Here is a 22,461-nt window from a genome sequence, read left to right on the forward strand (position 1 = left end):
TTTTAATCTATTTAACATAGTTAATACTTTGCACGGTCGATACAAGTGAGGCAAGAACTGCTGAAATGAAATCAAATCCTTATAAAGAAGTGACATCGTATCTAAAGATATAGAATTCTGAAGGGTAGAGATAAGAAACTGCAAGGGTGAACAGACCCAGACAGGAGTCATATACAAGCTTCTAAACAGTAGCAAGAAGTGGGGTACTAATTACAATGGGAGACAGAAAAGGCATATGCAAAAAGGGCAAAGTTATGATGGTCATGCGGGATTTCAATATCCAGGTGGATTGTGAAAATCAGATTGATGCTGGATCCCAGCAGATGGAATTGCCTAGCAGAATGCCTACGAGATGGCTTTTTAGAGCAGCTTGTGGTTGAGCCCACTAGGGAAAGGGCAATTCTGGATTGGATGATGTGTAATGAACTAGATTTGATTAGGGAGCTTAAGCTAAAGTAACCCTGAGGAGGCAATGATCGTAATATGATTGAATTCACCCTGCAGCTTGAAAGGGAGAAGCTAACACCAAACGTATCAGTATTACAGTGGAATAAAGGGAACTACAGAGGCATGAGAGAAGAGCTAGCCAAAGTTCATTGGAAGAGTGAATTACCAGGGAGAATGGTACAGCAGCAATGGCTGGAGTTTGAGATGAATCCAGAAGGCGTATGATCGGTACATCCCAAAGAAGGAAAAGGATTCTAAAGGGAGGATGGGGCAACCATAGATAACAAGGGAAGTCAATGACAGCATAAAAGCAAAAGTGAGGGCATATAATACAACAAAATTTAGTGGGAAGTTAAAGAATTGGGAAACATAAAAAATAAACAGAAGGTAACTAAAAAAGCAATAAAGAGAGAAAGGTTGAAATATGAAGGTAAGCAAACAAATAATATAAAAGAAGATACAAACGTCTTTTCAGGTATATAAAGAGTGGGTATTCGAACGCTAGAAAATAATGCTGGAGAAAGCAGTAACAGAGGACAAAGAAATGGCAGACAAACTTCTAAGAATTTTGCACCAGTCATCAGTGTGGAAGATATAACAGTGTGCTGGAAGTTTGAGAGTGTCAGGAGGCAGAAGTGAATGTTGCTGTGGTTACTATGGAGAAGGTATTCGGGAAGCTGAAAGGGCTGAATGTAGATAAGTCACCCAGACCAGATGGACTACATCTCACGGTTCTGGAAAAAAGTGACTGAAGAGATTGTGGAGGCATTAGTAATAATCTTTCAAGAATCACTTGATTCTCAAATTGTTCCAAATTTGAAAATCACAGATGTCACTCTACTCATTCAAAAGGGAGGCAGGCAAAACTGGAAATTATAAGCCAATTAGTCTGACCTCAGTGGCTGGTAAGATTTTGGAGTCCATTATTAAGGATGAGGTTTTGGGGTACTTGGAAACACATGAGAAAGAGGGCCGAAGTCAGCATAGTTTCCTTAAGGGGAATTCTAGCCTGACAAAATTGTTCAAATTCTTTGAGGAAGTACAGGCAGGATAGACAAAGGGGTGTCAGTGGATGTTGCTTACTTGATTTTTAGAAGGCCTTTGACAAGATGCCTCTCAGAGGCTGCTTATCAAAGTAAGCAGCCATGGTATTACAGAAAAAGTACTAGCACGGATAGAAGATTTGCTGACTGGCAGGAAGCAAAGAGTGGGACTAAAGGAGTCTTTTCTGGATGGCTGCTGGGTGACTAGTGGTGCATTGCAGGAGATGGTGTTGGATCTGCTACTTTTCACATTATATGATCTGGATGACAGAATTGTTGACTTTGTGGATGGTGCAAAGGCAGGGACAGGCAGTGTTTATAAAGCAGGGAATCTGCAGAAGGACTTAGACATATTAGAAGAATAGATAAAGCAGTGGCAGATCAAATATAATGTAGGGAAGAGTATGGTCATGCACTCTGGTAGAAGGAATAAAGGCATGGACTATTTTCTAAACAAGGATCAAATTCACAAATCAGAAATACAAAGGGACTTGGGGGTCCTATGCAAGAGTCCCTAGAGGTTAACTTGCAGGTTGAGTCGGTGGTAAGGAAGGGAAGTGCAATGTTAGTATTCATTTTGAGAGGACTAGAATATAAAAAAGCAAGGATGTAATTCTGAGGCTTTAAACAACAAAGAGCAACCTGCATTTAGAGTATCTTGAGCAGTTTTGGGCCCTATATCTAAGAAAGGATGTGCTAGTGTTGGAGAGCTGCCAAAAGGGATTCATGAGAATGAATCCATGAATGAAAAGTTTAATGAATGCGTCACATTTGATGACTAGGCCTGTACTCATTGGAGTTTAGAAGAATGAGTGGAATCTCATTGAAACCTACTGAATATTGAGAGGCCTGGATATGGTAGATGTGGAGAGGATGTTTCCAATAGTGTGTGAGTCTAGGAGATAGCACAGCCTCAGAATACAAAGGTATTCCTTCAGAACAGAGATGAGAAAGCATTTCTTTAGTCAGAGGATGGTGACTTTGTCAAATTCATTGCCACAGACGACTGTGGTGGCCAAGTCATTGGGTATTTAAAGCGGAGGTTGAAATATCCTGGATTAGCAAAAGTTACACAGAGGAGGCAATATCACTCTGCTGCAAAATGAAGTTGGGACCAATCAGATGCCTCCCTAATAATATTGCATGATGGATGAGAATCTGCTTGTACTTTTCAGCATTGAAGATTTCATTGATTTTGACCAGATCACCAACTCCATTTACAGAAATGCAGTCCCAAACCTACAGGGGACCTTCACCATTGGCTGCAGGTACTTGTCCATGTGGTGTTCACCAGCTCTTCTATGGACAAACTGTCTCCTGCTTGAGCCAAAAATTTAGAATTTTTACTCATCAGTCCAGAGCTCTTGGCTGCCATTTTTCAGCACCCTTGTGTTTTTGTGCATAGCTGGGTCTCTTGGCTCTCTTTCCACTACAGAGAAATGGCTTTTTGGCAGCAATTCTTCCATGAACACCACTTCTAACAAGGTATCACTGAACTGTAGAGGGGTGTTCTTGTGCTCCAGTGGTCTTGGTGAGTTCAGAGCTGATTGCAGTGCTAGATTTCTTCCGATTCATTAGGAAAATCAGTTTGATGTATTTTTCGTCTGTTGCATTCAGTTTCCATAGCTGATCAGTATGTTTCTGGTACTCAACCTTGCCTGTTGAAGAGCTTGGCCAACACATCTTGAAACTCCTGTAGTTGTGAAATTTCTGTGTGGGAGAGACCTTGCTGACACAGGATGACCGCATTGTGTCTTGTTGCTATGCTCACTCCTTGCCATGGTGTAAGAATTGATGATTTGAAGGTTAAACTGTCACATCTGCCACAAACTCACCTTTTAGTTTCATTCCCGTTTCTGTTTCAGATTATCAGTTTAGTTCATTCTACTCATTATGCCATTGGTCTTTAGCAACTGTTTATTATGTTTGTTTAATCATACACTGGATTATACACCTACATGGTAATTAAGTTTTGACTTGAAAAGTGGTCTGTCACTTAATATGTTACCTTCTTTAATGAAATATAAAACATTCTCTGCGACATTTAATTTTTTGTAAAATAAACGTTTGAAAGTCTAAACATTGCTCTTTTCTACTGACTATTGTAGAAGACAAAAAATAAACATTTGAAACAAAATATTTCAATAATATTTGAGTAATATAAATAAGTTGATTGATTAAGCATTCTGTTAAAATAATTCATTACGTATTATATGTAAGAAGTACATGAATTACATACGTCATTACAGCACCACATCTTATTAAAGTAAAAAACTAAATGCACACAAGTTATCCCCAGCTCCTTGTTTTTCTTTCAATTATCTCGGTGATTTGGAGTTACAAAACATAATACAAATCCATGCTCTTTCTTCGATTAGCTGAAATTTCCAAGGTGCTCAGTCAATTAATTCTGAATTGTAGATTATAGAAATTTTCCTTAAGAAAGAAAGCATTGGAATACAATAATCAGGGGCACTGCTATGTTTCCTTCTGTTGAGAACTATCAGCTCCTGACATATTTCACCCTCCAGTAAACTGCTTAATGTATTACTATTATTTTCTTTGCACTATTTTGGTGAATTTCCATTTTTCAGCCATAAGAGAGACTGAAGATGATGGAATCTGAGTAACAGCAGGTCAAGCAGCATCTGTGGAGGGAATGGGATAGTTGACATTTTGGACAGAGACCCTCTGAGCCATTTTTGTTTCTTTGGCATGATTGGTCCACTCTTCTGATTCAAATTAAAATTTTTAAGTGATGTTTGCTGCAAATTATTGGAATCAAGAGCAGAAAGTGTACCCCTTTTTGCCTGTAGGCAATGCCAGAGGCTACCCCGTCCTGTGTCACTCTCATCATTATCAGACTTTTCATCAATGGCATGCAGATTAGTGCTCTTTTTGAAACTACAACTTGACTGCAGAATTCTGAAATTATACATTGCTCAGTGTAGAAAAATTTGTCACCATAGTCATCAAAGGCTGACTCCTTAGCCTGAAACCACATCTCCTTATTCTGTGCCCTACAGATTCTCTCTGAGAATTCTGTATCTTTCAATGAGATCATCCAACATTTTTCTGAATTCCTGTCAGTATCGTCCATCTGACCCTTCTCATCAGATGTCCCCACTTCTAAAGCAGTAATTAATCTTCTGATTCAAAGGCAAGGCCTTTTATTAATGTGATCAGACAAAACAATATTCCAAATGGGATTCCATCAACCCCTCTGCAAAATTTCCTAACTTTTGTACTCCAACCCTTCTTGCAATAAATAAAAACATTGCCCTTTTGTCCTTCTATTTGCTTTCTCTTCTAGCACACTTAAATTCTGCTTTTTATAAACCAACATATCAAGCTCCTTCACCATACCAAAAATTACTATCTTTTCACCATTTAAAAGAAAACCATGTTTTCTCTGCATTCTGCCAAAGTGAATAATGTTTCATTTTTCCACAATATGTTTGAATCATTGAGTAAACATCTAAATTCTAGAGGTGAGGTGAAAGTGATGGACCTTGACATCACAGCAGCATTTTACTGAGAGGGATATTAAGGTGCGCTGGTAAATTAATAGATATTAAGTGGAAAACTTTCCAATGGCTCAAATCATTCTTCAGTTGAAGGGTTTGAGTCATTCATCCCACACTCAGGACATCACCACCAGAGTTTTCCAAGGCAGCTCTCTAGGTTCAGTCATCTTCAGCTACTTCTTCAATGTCCTCCTTTCTATAGAATCAGAAGTAGGAATGTTTTCAGATGACGGCACAATGTTCAGCTCTTCAATGAATGAAGTAACTCAAGGTCATTGACCATCAAGGAAAGGGGGTTAGATGCACTCTCTTGAGCTAATCATTGCTTGGCACTTCTACATCTTCATAAGAGGCAAGTAACATTCATACTGTGATTGCATACTGCTCAAGAGATCATGTTCAACGATGTTACTTTAACTAAATCTCTGACCCTTTATCATTGATCAAAAACTCATTTGGATCAGCAACATAAATGTGGTGTCTACAGAGCAGGTCATAAGTGTGGTATCCTGCACCACCTGACACCCCAGAGCCTTTCTATCAACTCAGAGGCACGAGTCAAGAATGTGAGTGCGTATTCTCAACCTGATTGGACAAATATAACTCCAATAACTCTGAAGCCACTTGAACCATCCAGCGCAAAAGAAGCTTTTTTGATTGATACTCCATCCATCATCCTAAACATCTATACTCTGCTCCGCTAGTGAATATTTGCTTCATGGCAACTTACTCAGTCCTCCCAAGCTTTACTACCAAAATGGACAAAGCATATAGGAGCACCACTTCTGCAGGGTTCTCTCCTAGTCACACGCCATCCTGACTTCAAAGTATGTTATTGTTCCTTCAACATTATCGGTTCTAAATCCTGTTATTTCCTATCCAACAGTATTGTGGGAACAGTTTCACTAGAATACTGATGTGGTTCATTGCTATCTTCTGAATGAGATTTGGGGATGTGCAGTTAAAGCTGACATTTTTAGAAACTGTTGTACCCCAAAGACAAATAAATTTAAAACAGTATCTGCCACCATCTTGCCCTTCATTTACGTATCTATGTATCTCCACAGACATTATGTATTCTTCTTACAGCTCAAATTCCTTCCTAGATTTGAATCATCAGCAGACCTGAACATGTTACACTCCACCTTTTCACTAAGTTAGAAATGTACATGACAAGAAGCTGAGAGTCCAACACTAATTCGTATGGGGCACCATGCCAATGCTCAGACTGAAAGTAATTTAGTTTGATCTACTCTCTCCATTCTTTGTCCCATACTTGCCTCTGCCCCTAATCTTTAGACCTTGATACATGAAGCCGCCATTTTCTGAGTGCAGCTTCTTAATCCGGACCTAAGTCCTGATGCCAATCTCTAGCTACCAACCCCAAAAGCACCTGCCTTCACCCAGTTCCCCAACTTGACCCAGGTAGAGGCCTGTGGAGACGACAGCAAATACCACATTTTCAAATCCAAAAATGTACAACACCCAATTTTGCCGCCAAATTTCGACATAGTGGTACAATACCAAAATATTGCCACTCTATCACACCCATGATGGTTTGCAGCAATCTCTAAGTATAATTCTGTCACAGAGTCTCTGACTGGAGAGCGTTGTCAAATAATTACAGTCTTTGCAATTGGGAAACACTTCTGCACACAGAATGAGATAGAAATTCAGGACTCTCATTCAGTTGATACTGAGTTAATTGTTAATTATAAACTTGAAGTTGGTAGATTGCTGTTAATAGAAGGTATCAGTGCATGCAGTTACAGAGCAGTCATGACCTCATTGCACAGCAAGGAAGTCTCAAAGTGCTAACGGCTTATCTTCGTTGTATCAAATTTACTGTTTAGAATTAGTGATATTGTGATTTCATTCACGCATGATGGCACTTTCTTTCATATTTAAAGTTGCATTAAAGGACTGTCATAAGCATTATGGGGGTGTTAAAATTCAGTGTCCTTGTGCAAGGCAGAAGCACATATGAAACTTGTTTCCATCATGGTATCCAAATTAAACCATGCTACTTACTGTCACACTGGAGGTCTTGCAATGCAATATTTGGCATGTGAAGTTAACCCTTTGACATTAAATGCATCTCATGGAAAGAGAAAAAATATCAGCGAGTTCTATTTTCTAGTTTGTTTAAAACAATAAAAGTAAAATTAACAAAGATCAGTTTAGAGCTAATACAATAAGGCACAGAAAAGATAAAAGTGATCTTAACTTGAGTTCTATTTGTTTTGTTGAAATGCCCAGACTAGCATTATGACTCATTCTGTGAGTTTGAACTCCAAAATGTCCAGGTCACCTCAATTAATAATTCAGCCTTGCAGCCACAGTAGAGAAACCTTATTGTACATGTCACTCATAAAATAGGACCCCCACTGTAATCATTATAGATGTGTCACCATGCTGTATTATTATAATCTCAGTCTCCTTGAACATTAGTTCTCAATTAATCTATTTTAAGTCCTTACTTGATTGCAGTACATTTTTAAATGTGAACTTCTTTGCAGGTAGTAAAGTTGCTATGGGCAACCATCGCAATCCAATACCATACAATCGTCCACCACTTGCTTTCATTTGTGATCCTCTTCTATTTCAATGCAACATAATAAATATCATAATTCTGTTCTTCTGCTTTTCCACAACATCAGGTGAAATTAAAAGAAAAGGAAGTCTATTTTATGCACTCTGGTTTTGTCACAAATACTCCAGTACATTAATTTCATCGAGTGAATGTCCCACTACCAAACAAACTCTCTAATTGAGGAGGAAAAGATTGTTGCAAGAAAAATTCATTAAACTGAGGTTGCTTCAGCCTAGGATCAAAAACATTTTTGGAGCACTCTGATGAAAAGTCTTTGAAATGAAATATTAACACTACATCCACTTCCACTGCAAGGTCCACAGGATGCTTCCAGCATTTTTTGTTTTTATTTCAGATTTGTAGCATCTGCAATTTACTTTATTCCTATTTGTTTTGCAATAGATCAAATTGAGGCACTCCCATTCTACACCAATGGCATAGATGGATATTTTGCATTATTCAAGCTGAGCAGGAAATGCTTGTTGTAATAGAGACAAGATTTCAACACATTTACATGCAATACTCTTTCATTTTCATTACAGATGCAATGACCTGATATATAAATACTGTACATACTAAAAAGTATATCTGCAATAGAAAGAAGACAAAATGCTGGTCAAGCAGCATCTGTTGAAACCAGAATAGAGTTAACATTTCAGACTGATGATCCTGTCATCAGAAGCAGGGAAATGAGATATGTTTTTATTTGTAGAGGAGGAGAAGGCAGGGAGCACAAAGGAATCTGTGACAGGGAGGGACAAAAAGAAAATAAATGAACATAGATTAATTTTGGCTGACAGAATACAATGGAGGATGGCAAACTAATTCACTTGGAGGAGATGTAAATTGAAGAACAACCAAGGGAGAGACAGAAATAATAAAAACACGTGTTGGAACAGAGCAATATAGTACATAGCAGTTGGTGAAAATATGAAATAAAGGGAATTGAAGAAAAAGCCTAGCAGATCAGATAACATGTGGAGAGAGAAAATTGTGCTAACATTACAGGTTGATGAATGCATATCAAAAATAGACAGTGACTGAGGGCCAAACAAAAATCAGCAAATGGTGGAAGTCTGAAACAAAAACAATGGAAAGACTGACAAGGTCAGTTATCTTGCACAGAGATAAGATGGCAACATGGCTCACCGTGAAAGGTCATCAACGCCAACTTGGATCCCCTACCCACTGACATTGCCTGACCCATCAAACAGCCTGAGAACTTTCCATTCCTCTATCTGAAATGGACAGTTATGACAGTAACAGATAAGTCTGGCTAACTGAAATTGCTGAATTCAGCATTGAGTGCAAAGGCAGGATATGTCAGTCTTTGCATTTATATTGGGCTTCAATGTTGTTGTAAAAATGGATTGTTCATTTTACTTCCATTAAAAATAATTTATTTATTTATTGGGATACAGCACGGAATAGGCTCTTCTGACCATTAGTGCCCAGCAATCCCCTGATTTAACACTAGCCTAATCACAGGATAATTTACAATGACCAGATAATGTAGTAATTGGTATGTCTTTGGACAGTAGGAAGAAATCCACACAGTTCTGGGTAGAACATGTAATCTCCTTACAAGCAGCAGTGGGAATTGAGCCGGGGTTTCCTGCACTGTAAAAGGCTGGGCTAACCACTACACTACCATGCTACATTTCAATTATTACACCATTGAAATGTAATAACATTTAATTCTGTCAATTCACCAAAATGTATTCAATGATTTGTGTAAAATAGCACAATGAAGTTTATAAAATTTCATAAGACACTTCTCAGGAGTATAATCAAAATCTGACCCCAGTTAATAAGCTGATACACAGCAAATAATCAAGGCTTAATCGATAAAGTTGGTTTTAAGAGCACTTCACAGAAAATTAATGAAGCGAAGACATTTACAGAATTTTGAAGATTTAAGAACTTTAGTACTGTGTGATTAAGTTATTAGTAAATTCATTTATTTCATGAAAAGATACAATTTACTCACTGTATTCCCCTTTATTTCTTTGCAAATTATTAATTCAGTAATTTTAAGAGGGCACTGTCTTCTGATTGTTCTTTTGGTCAGAGGTATATTAGTTATTCATTGTAATTTCTCAGTGCATTTTTGCTGCTGTTACCAGGGTAATATGTTATCAAGTTTTTTTTGTTGTTAGAGGTGATGGTGTAGATCTTGTGAAAGCAGCCCACAATGCTCACGTCACAGCAGGTGTACCTCTGGGGTCTGACATTACCAGTGTTCTGTTCTGCAGTCAAGGTTTGGATCAAGGGAAGGGAGAAAAGTAACACTTCTGTTTTATGAGTGGGACTTCTGTTTTATTTAAAACATTGGATAAACATGGACACCAGCACCAAGAATTATGTATATTTCAGTTAATAACTAGAAAATTTTAATGGATGCATTTTCCATTTTTGGAACAAGCATTCTTAATTTACTAAGGAAAGTTGTTCCTAGTTGCAATGTGCTGATGTGGAATGTGAGATTGACCTTCTAGTTTTCATGTTCCATACTCGGCACCAAGGTACACTTTACACAGCACATTGTGGAAAATAAATCATTGCAGGCAGTTTGCACTAACGCTCATTGAAATATGTTGGCACAGTTAAAAACTGTTCAGTTATTAACCCATTTTTTTAAATAAGAGCGAACAGCTTTTGAATATAAAGTGGTCTCATTGTCAATCCACACAGAATTTATTATGGATTGATGTAACTACAACACCTAACAAATATTGGAATGTAATTATGTAACAAACAATATATAGTTCACAATTTTGCCAAAATATTGAACTTGTAAAGGTAGAAATTTGTCCTTTGGCATATGGTTTGTGAACTAGCAGTGGACCTGTCTTATCCTCATGCGTTTAATAGACTAGAGTAAAGTAAATTTTATATCGTCCATCACTTTAAGACTGCAGTGCAGTCAGACGCCAGATATGGAGATTAGTGTATTCAGAAACAGGAAATCATGATCAAGAAGCGAATCAATTATAAGCATTGTGCATCACAGGCTTGCCAGTGTGTTTCTCTGACCCACTTTCTTTTTAGTTCAAAGGCAAGAAAGGCTGAGCTCATCCCATTGGTTTACTGAGTGCTTTGTGTCCACTGCACCCCATGTCCCTAAAACTGACAACCCAAGGGAGCAAGTGTCCCATTTCGCTTTTAGAAAGATTATGATTTTTTAAACTCAGCAGTATATTTTGAAAGAGTCATTTTCACATGATAGTAATTGAATTCTTGATATATGCTGGTTTATCCTTATTTGCCATCTTCAATCAACATTATGAAGCACATTTAAAATTCTATTAATACCCATTAATGTTACCCAGTGAGAGAACGCACTTTAAAAATAAACTGCCTTTCCTTCAGTTACTTACAACACCATAAACTACATCTGATGATCCTTCAAGATCTCCAAAAATGCTTTTTTTAAAAAAATTAACCCATAAATTGTACACATTAAAAAGAAACCTTTTTTAAGAAGTGGAAAACAGAAAACCAAAAAAAAAATGTTGTCCAATGATTCCTCTGTTCCAATGGTAGCAGAAGGATTCAAAATTACCCATAGTTGGGTGCTTTCTCCCCTAGCAAGACTGTACTGTTGCAGAATATAGGAAGCAGGTTGGTTAAACAAAACTACCCAGTGATCTATGGCCTGGACATTCTGATGGTCAAAGGCTGGAGGAACCAGTAGCTCAAGCAACATTTATGAACACATTTATTGTGTTCAATTCTGGTCACCTTATTATAGGAAGGATGTGGAAGCTATGGAGAGGATGCAGAGGAGATTTATCAGGATGTTGCCTGGTTTGGAGAACAAGTCATATGAAGCAAGGTTAGCAGAGCTGGGACTTTTCTCTTCGGAGCTTAGAAGAATGAGAGGGGACTTGACAGAGGTCTACAAGATTATGAGAGGCATAGATAGGGTGGATCATCAGTACCTGTTTCCAAGGACACCAATAGCAAACACCAGAGAGCATATCTACAAAATTAAGGGAGGGAAGTTTAGGGGAAACATCAGGGGTAAGTTTTTTTACACAGAGGGTTGTGAGTGCCTGGAATGACTTGCCAAGAATGGTGGTGGAGGCTAAAATATTGAGGGTATTTAAGAGCCTCTTGGACAGGCACATGGATGAAAGAAAAATGGAGGGTTATGGGGTAGTGTGGGGTTAATACCTTTTTTAAGGATTATATGGGTCGGCACAACATGGAGGGCTGATGGGCCTGTACTGTGCTGTAGTGTTCTATGGTTCTATGGATATGGATAGTTGACCTTTCATCTGGACTGAAAAATTGAGTATAATTAGCTGGAGGGACAGGGTGGAGCAAGAACTGGTTGGTGATAAGATGTATTCAGTTGATGAGGGCTGTTGGAAAGATGGGAGTGGGGAGAGTGGGAATAGTGCCAGAAGCTGGGAGGTGATTGGTGAAAGTGACAAACGGGCTGAAGGAATGATGGAATCTGATTGGAGAGGAAGGTGAAGCATGTAATCAAAAAGAGGAGGGACTTGTAAGGTGAGGAGGACCGATGAGAGCAGTGGGTGAGGGAAAGGAGAAAGGGTGATGGGGATTAGGTACATCAGAAGGAGAGAGAAAAGGGACAAAGAAGGGAGCAGTTTACTGGAAGTTGGAGAATTCAGTACTCGTGCCTCCAGTGGAATACAAGATCATTTTATTCTAGTTTGTGCTTAGCCTCATCTTGACAGTAGAGTAGGCTGAGGAGAGACATATTGGTGTGGAAATGGGGAGGAGAATTAAAATGGCTGGCAGCCAGGAGATCCAGATGGCCCCTGTGGATGGAGCACAGGTGTTCAACAAAGAAGTTGCCCAGATTGACTGCCAATTTGGCTTGGCCCAAGAGCAGCCCATGAGCAATTCCCCAACCTGTTCACTCTCCTTCATGTCAGGTGGCCACAAGGTCCAGGAGTGCGGGCTGGTGCAGCATTAAACTGAAAAGCAGCTCTTTAAACAGCAGAAGAGCAGCTGCAACTGATCTCATTCCAAATAAACTCAGAGCATAGACTCCTCTCGGATAAAGATAATTCAAGCAGAGAGAAACACAGTAAACTTCAGATGCCAAAACCTTGAGCAACAAACAAGGTGCTGGAGGAACTCAGCAGGTCAAGTAACATCCGTGGGAGGAAAGGAATTGTTGAAGTTTCAGGTTGCAGTCAACTTGATTAACTGTAAATGTTATCCAAACAAAACCCCTCTGTACTCTACCTCCAACAGAAAGAGGAAGGAGTCTTCAGTAATGCCATCATCACATCAACTGAAAGGTAAAATGGTACTGAGGAACTGAGACATGAGGCACAGAGATGGAGGGTGTAAAATGAGCAGTCCCTACCAGAAACCTGTTACACTGAAGATCTGAGAGCTGGTTACTGATTCCCAAAGAGGGTTTGGGGACCTTGTTCCTATGAGAATTCCTGTGCGAACAAGAGTGTTCCTTGATTGGATCACTACACATGCTTGAGCACTCTTGAGAACCTCAGTGGGGTTTGGTACAGGGATCATTTCTGGCATCTCACTGGATTTGCCCGTGAATCAAAGGATGCATTCGAAAGCATGCCTGTTCCAGCTCCCCCGACTGTATCTCAGTCAACTTGTGAGCTTGCACCCACTGAAGCAAAAGCAGCACCTCCTGGGGAACAACGCCAACAAAAAGCAATCATATTACACTTCCCAGTAAAAGTCAGGCAGGGTGGGCAGGGCACCCTTTTCACAAACGGAATCCACAAATTATAACTCAGTTCAGAAATCTGGCAAAAAGATAATACATCACCATTGTACAACATCCAGCAGATCCTTTAAGATGCCCTTCATCAAGGGACAAAGGTAGAAAGTCACAGCTGGGAAAGGATGCATACTACTGGCTAACTGCCTTACTTAATTGGGAAACACAGAAGATGATAGAGACCCAGTTGTCTTTTTAAGCCTCACAAGAAGTCACTATGCTTTCAAGTGGAATTCTATAACCTATTTTTGCAATATATTAAGAGTGTACTTTATAAGTGGGTCATTGAATTCTGTGTTCACGCTGCAGTGCTAAATTGTGGGAAAATTATTAGACTCTATCATAAGGGATAGAATGACTGAGCATTTAGGGCAAGACAGTCAATATGAATTGTGAAAGCAAGGTCAGGTTTCACTAATTTAGCTGGCTTTTCAGAGTAGGTCACCTAAATATACACAGGTATCAATAATTTTTTTTCTATATGGACTTGGAAAAGGCATTTGCTAAGGTTCCAAATGATAAATTATTAGAAAACAAATGCACACTAATTGTATTCTTGCTCCACCCTTTTACTTGACATTTTTACACTAGCTACTTGCCCTCTATCTTTCGTTAATCTGAAATGTTGACAACCCATTTCTCTCCACTGATACTGCCTGGCCCTTTGTTCTTCCAGCACTTTCTTTGTTGCTCTAGATTCCAGCATCTGCGGTTGACATATTCATATTTAAATGTTCGGATGGTAGGGATAAGGAGGGCATTTTCTAACTATCTAGGTGTGACATGTGGATTTACACTGGGCTTCCACCTTCCATGTATTTAAGAACATCAGAAATAAAAGCAGCAGTCGACCATTTGGCCCTTCCACCTTCCATCAATTCATGGATCCGTTCCACCTCACTGTCACTTTTCAGCATGATCCCCATTTCCATTAATATTTGGAAAGAAATCAATTCATCATGACCTTCCTCGATAAAAATTTTCTAATATTCAGCACCTGCAAAATGAGGAAAATTTTCTGCAACTTCATCATAAATGGCCAACTCTTTATTAAAGAGAAGATGAAGAAACAGAAAAGAGGTGTAAAAACACCCATATTTACCACTGGTACAAGGTGACGCTTCAACATAAATAGAATAAATCAAAATAAATAGGAAATAAATAGGTTAATCATGGCTAGAAGGACCTCGGCCTGCAACAATTTGCCTACCGCCACAATAGGTCTACAGTGGATGCAATCTCGTTGGCTCGCCACTCAGCTTTGGACTACCTGGACGACAATGATACCTACTGTCAGGCTGATCGTTGATCAGTGTTCGACACAATCACCCTTTCGGTACTAACCAATAAGCCTGAAAACTGGGCCTTTGTACCTCCTTTAGAAACTGGATTCTTGACTCAGTCAGTGCAGATCAGAAATAAAAATTCCTGCTCGGTGACAATCAACACCAACACACCTCAAAATGTGTGCTTAGACCACTGCTGTACTCTCTCTACACCAAATATTGTGTGGCTAGGCACAGGTCAAATGGTATCTATAAATTTGCTGAAGATGCAGCAGTTGTTGGTAGAATCTCAGATAGTAACGATTGTAATGTTATAGGAGTGAGACAGATCAGCTAGTTGAGTGGTGTTGCAACAATAACCTTGAACTCAATGTCAGTAACACCAAAGAATTGCTTGCTGACTTCAGGACGATGAAGTCAAGGGAACACTCAGTATTTCTTATTGAGAAGGCATTCCTTCTTCATAATATAGTGGCTGTCTTTCATTAAGAGTTTGAGAAGATTTGATATGCTACCAAAGGCTCTAACAAAGTTCTACAGATGTACCATGAACAACATTCTAACTTGTTGCGTCACTGTCTGGTCTGGAGGGACCACTGCACAGGATCGGAGTGTCAGACACCCTGAGCCAATAGGCTGGTCCTGGACTAATTTCCACTTGGCATTATTTACTTATTATTACTTAATTATTTATGGTTTTATATTGCTATATTTCTACACTATCCTTGGTTGGTGCGACTGTAACAAAACCCAATTTCCCTCGGGATCAATAAAGTATGTCTGTCTGTCTGATCGGAAACAGCTGCAGAGGTTTGTAAATTCAGTCAGCTCCAGTATGGGCTCTAGCCTCCCCAGCATTGAGGACATCTTCAGAAGGTGATGGCTCAAAAAGTCGGCATTAAGGAACCTCACCACCCAGAACATGCTCTCTTCTCATTGCTACCATCAGAGAGGAGGTGCAGGATCCTGAATGTGCACACTAAATGCTTTAGGAACAGCTCCATTCCCTATGCCATCAGATTTCTGAATGAACACTACATCATGATTTTGCTCTCTCTTTGCATATTTCATATTAAAATTTAGAGTACATTTTATGTATTGCACTGTACTGCCACCAAAAACAACAAATTTCATGACCTACTGTATATCAGTGATAATAAACCTGATTCCAATTCTGAAAAAAAGAATACAGAATGAGAAAGGACTTGAGAATGGAGACTACAGTGGCAGATGCAATTTAATGTAGGAAAATGTGTGGTCATACCCTTTAAACTCATAAAGACAGATCTCTCCCATATTCTAGATGGTGAGAGATTAGATTAGATTAGATTGTGAGGACACTCAGTCCTCGTTTATTGTCATTTAGTAATGCATGCATTAAGAAATGATACAATGTTCCTCCAGTATGATATCACAAAAAAACAAGACAGACCAAGACTCACTTACAAAAACCACATAATTATAACATATAGTTACAACAGTGCAAAGCAATGCCGTAATTTGATAAGGGCAGACCGTGGACACGGTAAAAAGTCTCAAAGTCCTCGACAGCCCATCATCTCACGTAGACGGTAGAAGGAAGAAAAACTCTTCCTGCCATGAACCTCCAGCGCCACAAAGCTTCCCGATGCAGCCTCTGGAAGCATCTGACCACAGCCAACTCTGAGTCCGTCCGAAAAACTTAGAGCCTCCGACCAGCCCTCTGACACCGAGCGCCGAGCACCATCTCTGCCGAGCGCTTGGACACCAGCCTCGGCCGCCAAGCAACAGGCAAAGCTGAGGATTCGGGGCCTTCCCCTCCAGAGATTTTTCGATCGCATAGTAGCAGCGGCAGCGAAACAGGCATGTCAGAAGTTTCACCAGATGTTCCTCCGTGCTTCTCATGTCCGTCCCCCATTAAATCAGGATTGTACACGGCCCCTACTTACAGATAACAGATATTCATTCCTGGAGTGGCCGTGCACGGCCATCGCGCCGCCATTTTCTCTTCCCTTTTTGTGGCATTTTTAGAGATGTTTAAGCATCTGAGTGTCCAAATACAAAGATTAAAGAACAAGACTTTCTCGCAAAGAGCCTTGAATAAAAAGAGGAGGAGGATATGCCTTAGAAAACCACTAGAAATATTCTATTTAGTATTTCCTAATTAAATGCAAGGAAGGACATATTGGCCTCAGAGAAGCTATAACAGAATCATTCACACCTAAAGGATGAACTTGTGTTAAGTTGCATCAATATGCCAAATTTTTCTTAAAAGTGACTTAGTAAACTGGTAAAATGATTTAACAGGGTACAGAAAGGAAAGATAAGAAGGCATGAACATAGTCTTTGATATTTGTGAATCAGATTATGAAGCACCAAAAGTGGTAGAAATCTGTCCAAAAATGATTATTGTTGTTGTGTCAATTGACCTTTCCAAAACTAAAATCAATAGAAAGTAAGCTGAAGGATATTGAAAACTAATGGGTTAATTGAGTTTGTTGCATCTGGACTATGATCTACTTGAACTGATAGAAAGCCCTAAGGGTCTCAATGGTCTATTCTTTTTCTTATACCTTCTAGTGTGGCCTAATGGAAGCAAGTACATACTAAATTGTATTGGCAACTGTATTACATGCATTTATAAAAGTGCAAAGGTTAACAATACTGAGTAAAACTCGAACTCCCAGGAATCTACTTTATTTACAATAATTAAATACAATGCTCTGAATTTCTAGTGCACTCTCAAAGGCATGCCAGAAAGATGAAAATGTATCAGAACAGAAATTGATGCAATCCCACTGCATCAACATTGACCTGAGACTGAGGCCAGAGAGTGGTGAATCTGTGGAATTCATTGCCTCAGAGGGCAGTGGAAGCCAAATAATTGAGTGGAGTAGTTAAGGCAAAATTTGATAGTTTCTTGATTGGTAAGGAGGTAAAGGGTTATGTGAGAAGACAGGGCAATGGAGTTGAAAATAAATCACCCATGATTTAAAGGCAGAACAGAATTGATGGGCTGAATGGCCTAGTTCTGCTCCTCTACCTTACAGTCTTATGGCCTGAGACCTCACTTTCAGGTCATGGAGTATTACAATTTCACCTGCATGAAAATGTATCCAGTATTTTTCTTCTGATGCAAGGCCTGAGAGGTCAGGCTCATTTTCAGAGTAAAAGAGCTGTTAGATGTTGGAAATGATATCTGAGCACAGCTTATAAATTGGCGAAATGTCACCAGCCAGTCAAAGGCATTGAGATTTGGAGGAGGCTGGAGAAATTGTTGGAGAGATAACCAGGGGGTGGCCATTGCTGACAAATGGAAGGAGATCTCAACTGGAAGCACAGGCATCAATAGGGGAAAGGTTGTCAGTAGTGGCAGTGGAGGAGGATTGTGGGAAAGGATTGACTTCATGTCACAGAATGGGAAGTCAGTTAGATAAGGGGTGTCACAGAGAACCTCTCAGTATGGGTTGAACTCCTGAAAACATAGACAACTACTATACTCACTTACAGACCTCCAAGGTAATTACTGTTCTCCTGGGACTATCCTATGATATATTTTCCTTGGGTAGCATGGTCCAAATCCCCTTGTTTTGCATGATTTACTGTACAAAGAATGGTACCATGTGCTTCCAACACAGAATTTATGCCCAGGTCAGCATGGTGATTCAAGGTTAAAGATGTTCAGTTGAATTCCCCATTTGCCTCATTTGAAAACATGGAACTCTCGGAGATAAATTGATTTTCAATTGCATACTGCTGAGGAAAATGACCACGAAATCTAAGTTCCAAACAAGTATCCTTTATCAAAAAAGAGCTTGCTTTTACATCTAAATCTTATTGATTTAGTCTCCAAGAATGACTTTGAGGATGATACAGAGGTGGAGAACAAACCTTCAGTCATTTTGCCTCAACACAGCACCATAACATTAATCTCAGAGTCACAATAGCAGTGTGCTTCTGTCACAACGCTAGTTCCCTACCCCAATATTCTGTTTATTCTTGGATCAGTTTCATGATCACTTAATGTTGAATGAAGGATTGCTTTTTATGATTTGCTCATCTATGTTACAACCTACACTTAGCTCTTATGTTGGAAGCAGAATGTATATATCTGAATTCAGATTCATGAAGTACAAGGAGAGCTTTATAACCCATTTTCTTCATTGATTTTCATTTAGTTCAGGCACAGCCTTCTCTATGTTCCCCAGGAGCTTAGAATTTGGAAATGCAAGGTGTGCAAACTGAGAATGACAGGGCCTTATTTTTGGAATAGGGAAAGGGAGAAAGACCTTATCACTGAGGAAAAGTTGACAACCTGATGTATCATTGACTCTTTAGGTTTTGGAAGATGATCATGCAGGCCCAGTGCTGAAATGCAGGTCAGTTATTAATAGCCAATCTTGTGCTTTGTTAATAAATGGCTATGGTCTTTCGTAAGTAACGTCTCCTAGTTATTCTCCTTAAGAAGTGTTGCCAACTCTTGATAAGCAAATGTTTTGTTCAACCACAAAACACCATAGTCCACCAAATCACGATTACATCATAGTTAAACCATCATCGTCATGTTTACTATGTCCATCGATCAGAAAATGACAATTTATTATGGAAGACTGATTCCAAACATGAAACCCAAAACACTACTTTTATTGTCACGCGCATCCAATTTTTAGATCAAAGCACTAAGAGCGAGTTATCATTGTGGGTCAATATTGAGGCAATTCCTTGTCACAGGGTTTGGAGGCTTGTGTGTCTCAATGACTCAGATAGCTATGTTGGCTGGAGTCAGCGCTTTATGCTTTGGCTCTTGGTAGGATCAAAAATCAAAGAAAAAAACAGATCAAAGGGTAGAGGCCAGACTGAGAGTGGTGCACTTGTCCTCCAGGTTTGGGGATTCAGCTCAGTGCTAACAACCCTGACCGGGTAAAACAAAACTGTTACTGAAGAATTCTTCTACATCTGAGTGTGATGGTATTCCTGAGTCTCCATCCTGAACTTGCATGGCTGACAGTAGTGAAAACCAAACTACACACAGAAAATGCTGGAGGAACTCAGCAGGCCAGACATCATCCATGGAAAAAAGGAACGTTTTAGGCCAAAACATCGACTGTCCTTTTTTACATAGATGCTGCCTGGCCTGCTGAGTTCCTCCAGCATTTTGTGTGTATTGATTGGATTTGCAGCATCTGCAGATTTTCTCCTGTTTGGGAAAACCAATCTAATGACACAATGAAGAAAACCGTGAACACCGCCAGAGATGGAGGACCTTCATTGCTGCCCCAAACACAAGTATCATATCAGGTGGTAGATAGATTTAGGCAATCAAAGCAATGGATTCAAAGTAATGCAAGTGTCTTTGTTGGTCAGGGCATTGAGAATAAGAGTCTGGAAGTAACGCTATAACTACTAAAACTTCTGTTAGGTTGCACTTGGAAAACTGCGCAATTCTGGTTGCCCCATTACAGGTAAGATGTCAATACATTGAAAAGGGTGCAAAAAAGGTTTATAAGGGGGCTATCTCCATGACAATATGAGCTACGAGGAGAGCTTAGACAAACTTGGGAGTCTTGGAAGCTGAGAGGTGACCTAACAGAAAGTTATAATAGTATGAAAGGCATAAATAGGGTAGGCAGTCAGAATCTTTTTCAAGGGGTAGAAATATCAAGTACTCGAGGATATGCACTAAAGCTGAATGGGGGAAATTTAAAAGACATGAGTTGGCCAGATTTTTTTTATACAGAGGATGTTTCTGTCTGGTATGGGTCAGTAGGGTAGTTATGGATGCAGATATAAGATTGGCGTTAAAGAGCCTGTAATATAGACACATAAATATGCAAGGAATGAAGGGTTCTGGCTCATGAAGAAGTAGAGGAGAACTAGCTTAATTCGGCATCATGTTTGGCACAGACATTCTGGGCTGAAGGCCCTTTTCTGTCCTGCTCTGATCTATGTGTAATGCAATGGGCAAAAAAAAGGGATACAGGTCGTTGAGAATGGTGAAAGTTGAATTAAAAATCATTGAGAATTAGGAAATCAGAGGAATAAAGCTAGTATTAAAGCAGCAGCTAATTTACACCAGAGTCAGATCCAAACAAAAACAATACTGTAGATGCATCATCAATTTCATTGTTCTCTGGGGGTTCTTCAATATTTTGAAAATGAATTTGAGCTGTGGAGAGAGATTGAGGGAATGGAATTGGTTGGACTGCTCTTATGTAAAGCCAGAATGGACTCAATAGGTCAAATAACCCAATGCAAATCTGTGCCGTACTGAAGCCTCAAGACAATCTCCAGCCTGGAAACTTACCTGGAAATGGGGACACTGAAAATGCTGGGCGGCTCACTGGTGTTTTTAATGCTTGCATGATTACTAATCACATCAGATTAAGAAAAAGGACTTTATCGACTGCCAACTCCAAAAATGAGAAACAGCTACTTGACAGCAGAACTCTGCCCATGTGTCAGACAGTTATATGTAATACAACTGTAGGTATATAACTGATCTGTCTCAGTTATTAGTCTTCTAATGGTTGTCATATTAAATTTTATCATTGTCTAACAGCCATAATGATGAAAAAAATCAAATGTGTTCAGATTTTATTGCACCCATGTCTGATTTAGGTTTTCAACTTACCTTGCTCTGATCTAGGTCTAGTTTAATACATAGTATGTGAATGAAGTGTCTTAGAAAGCTTCTGCACCAAGCAGAAATTTATTGTCATAACGAATGATGAATTCATGAAAAACTTAAAACCCAGTCTCTAGATGAAGTTTGACTTACCATGATTACCCTTGGATGTTCGAACTGGCGTAAAATGGTTTTTGGTGGTTCTGACAGGCGAGCTATCCTTGGGTGATCCATCTATTGCTGTCATATTCTCCCTCTCGAAGTGTGGCACTGGGATTGGTCCCTGGTTTCGTAAAATATCTGCCAAGGCCCTGTGAAATTCCATTTAAAAAGCATTGAGAAAATGTACAGTGTCTTTACGTCAGAACAAACAGCCAACAGAATCAAGTTCACTTCAATCACTTTCCCTTCTGCCCTCTCCCAATGGCCAGAAAATACAAAGGCTTTGAAAACACATAAACTGCTTCTTGTTATGAGGTTCTTCTCATTGTTATGAGATACTTGAATGGATCTCTCATATGATAAACATAATTTCTGGATTTCCCAATCTACCTCACCATAGAGTACCTGTACTGCACTTTCTCTATAGATGCATACAATATTCTGCATTTTAACAGTCGGCTGCAGGAACTCAGCAGGTCAAGCAGCATCTGTGGGCAGGAAGAAATCGTTGACATTTTGGGTCAATATCCTGATGCAGGAATTCAACCTGAAACAATGACAATTCCTTTCATCCTACTGATCCCACTCTACCTGTTGAGTTCCTCCTGAAAATAGATTGTGACTCCAGATTCCATCATCTGCAGACTCTTGTGACCCCACACTCTGCATGTTGTCCAGTTAGTACCTTGATGTACTTATATGTAGAAAGACGTGCCTGGATGGCACACAATGTGCTCCATTGTATCTCAGTATACATGACAACTAATTTGGCAGTGCCATGGGAACCAGAGTGATAGGGCTGAGGATAGGGTAGCTGGTACACAACTAAATACAGTATGCAGTGAGACTGTCAGGATGGACAGGCAGATGATGGGGCAAAATTGGAGTCAGTGGGATGAGTTGCAGTGCAACACTGGGACAAATACAAAAAAGGTGATGAATACAGGATTGTAAGTGTTATACTTGAATGCATGCCATAAAAGGGATAAGGTAGATGATATTGTAGCACAATTAGAGATTGGCAGGTATAAAGTTCTGGGAATAACTGAGTCATGGCTG

General features: G+C 39.5%; 1 protein-coding gene across 4 annotated transcripts in view; it reads right to left on the minus strand.

Annotated features, from left to right (window-relative positions):
* LOC140714572 (protein shisa-6-like) overlaps nt 1-22,461 on the minus strand; it is a 578,648-nt gene that overhangs the window by 486,918 nt on the left and 69,269 nt on the right. For all 4 annotated transcript variants that reach the window (XM_073025878.1, XM_073025881.1, XM_073025880.1 and 1 more), the window contains one exon: nt 21,394-21,551. In XM_073025878.1, coding sequence (XP_072881979.1) covers nt 21,394-21,551 — 158 coding nt within the window. The remainder of the gene's footprint in view (nt 1-21,393; nt 21,552-22,461) is intronic.

Source organism: Hemitrygon akajei, chromosome 22 (genome assembly GCF_048418815.1).
Source record: "Hemitrygon akajei chromosome 22, sHemAka1.3, whole genome shotgun sequence".
NCBI classification, from domain to species: domain Eukaryota; kingdom Metazoa; phylum Chordata; class Chondrichthyes; order Myliobatiformes; family Dasyatidae; genus Hemitrygon; species Hemitrygon akajei.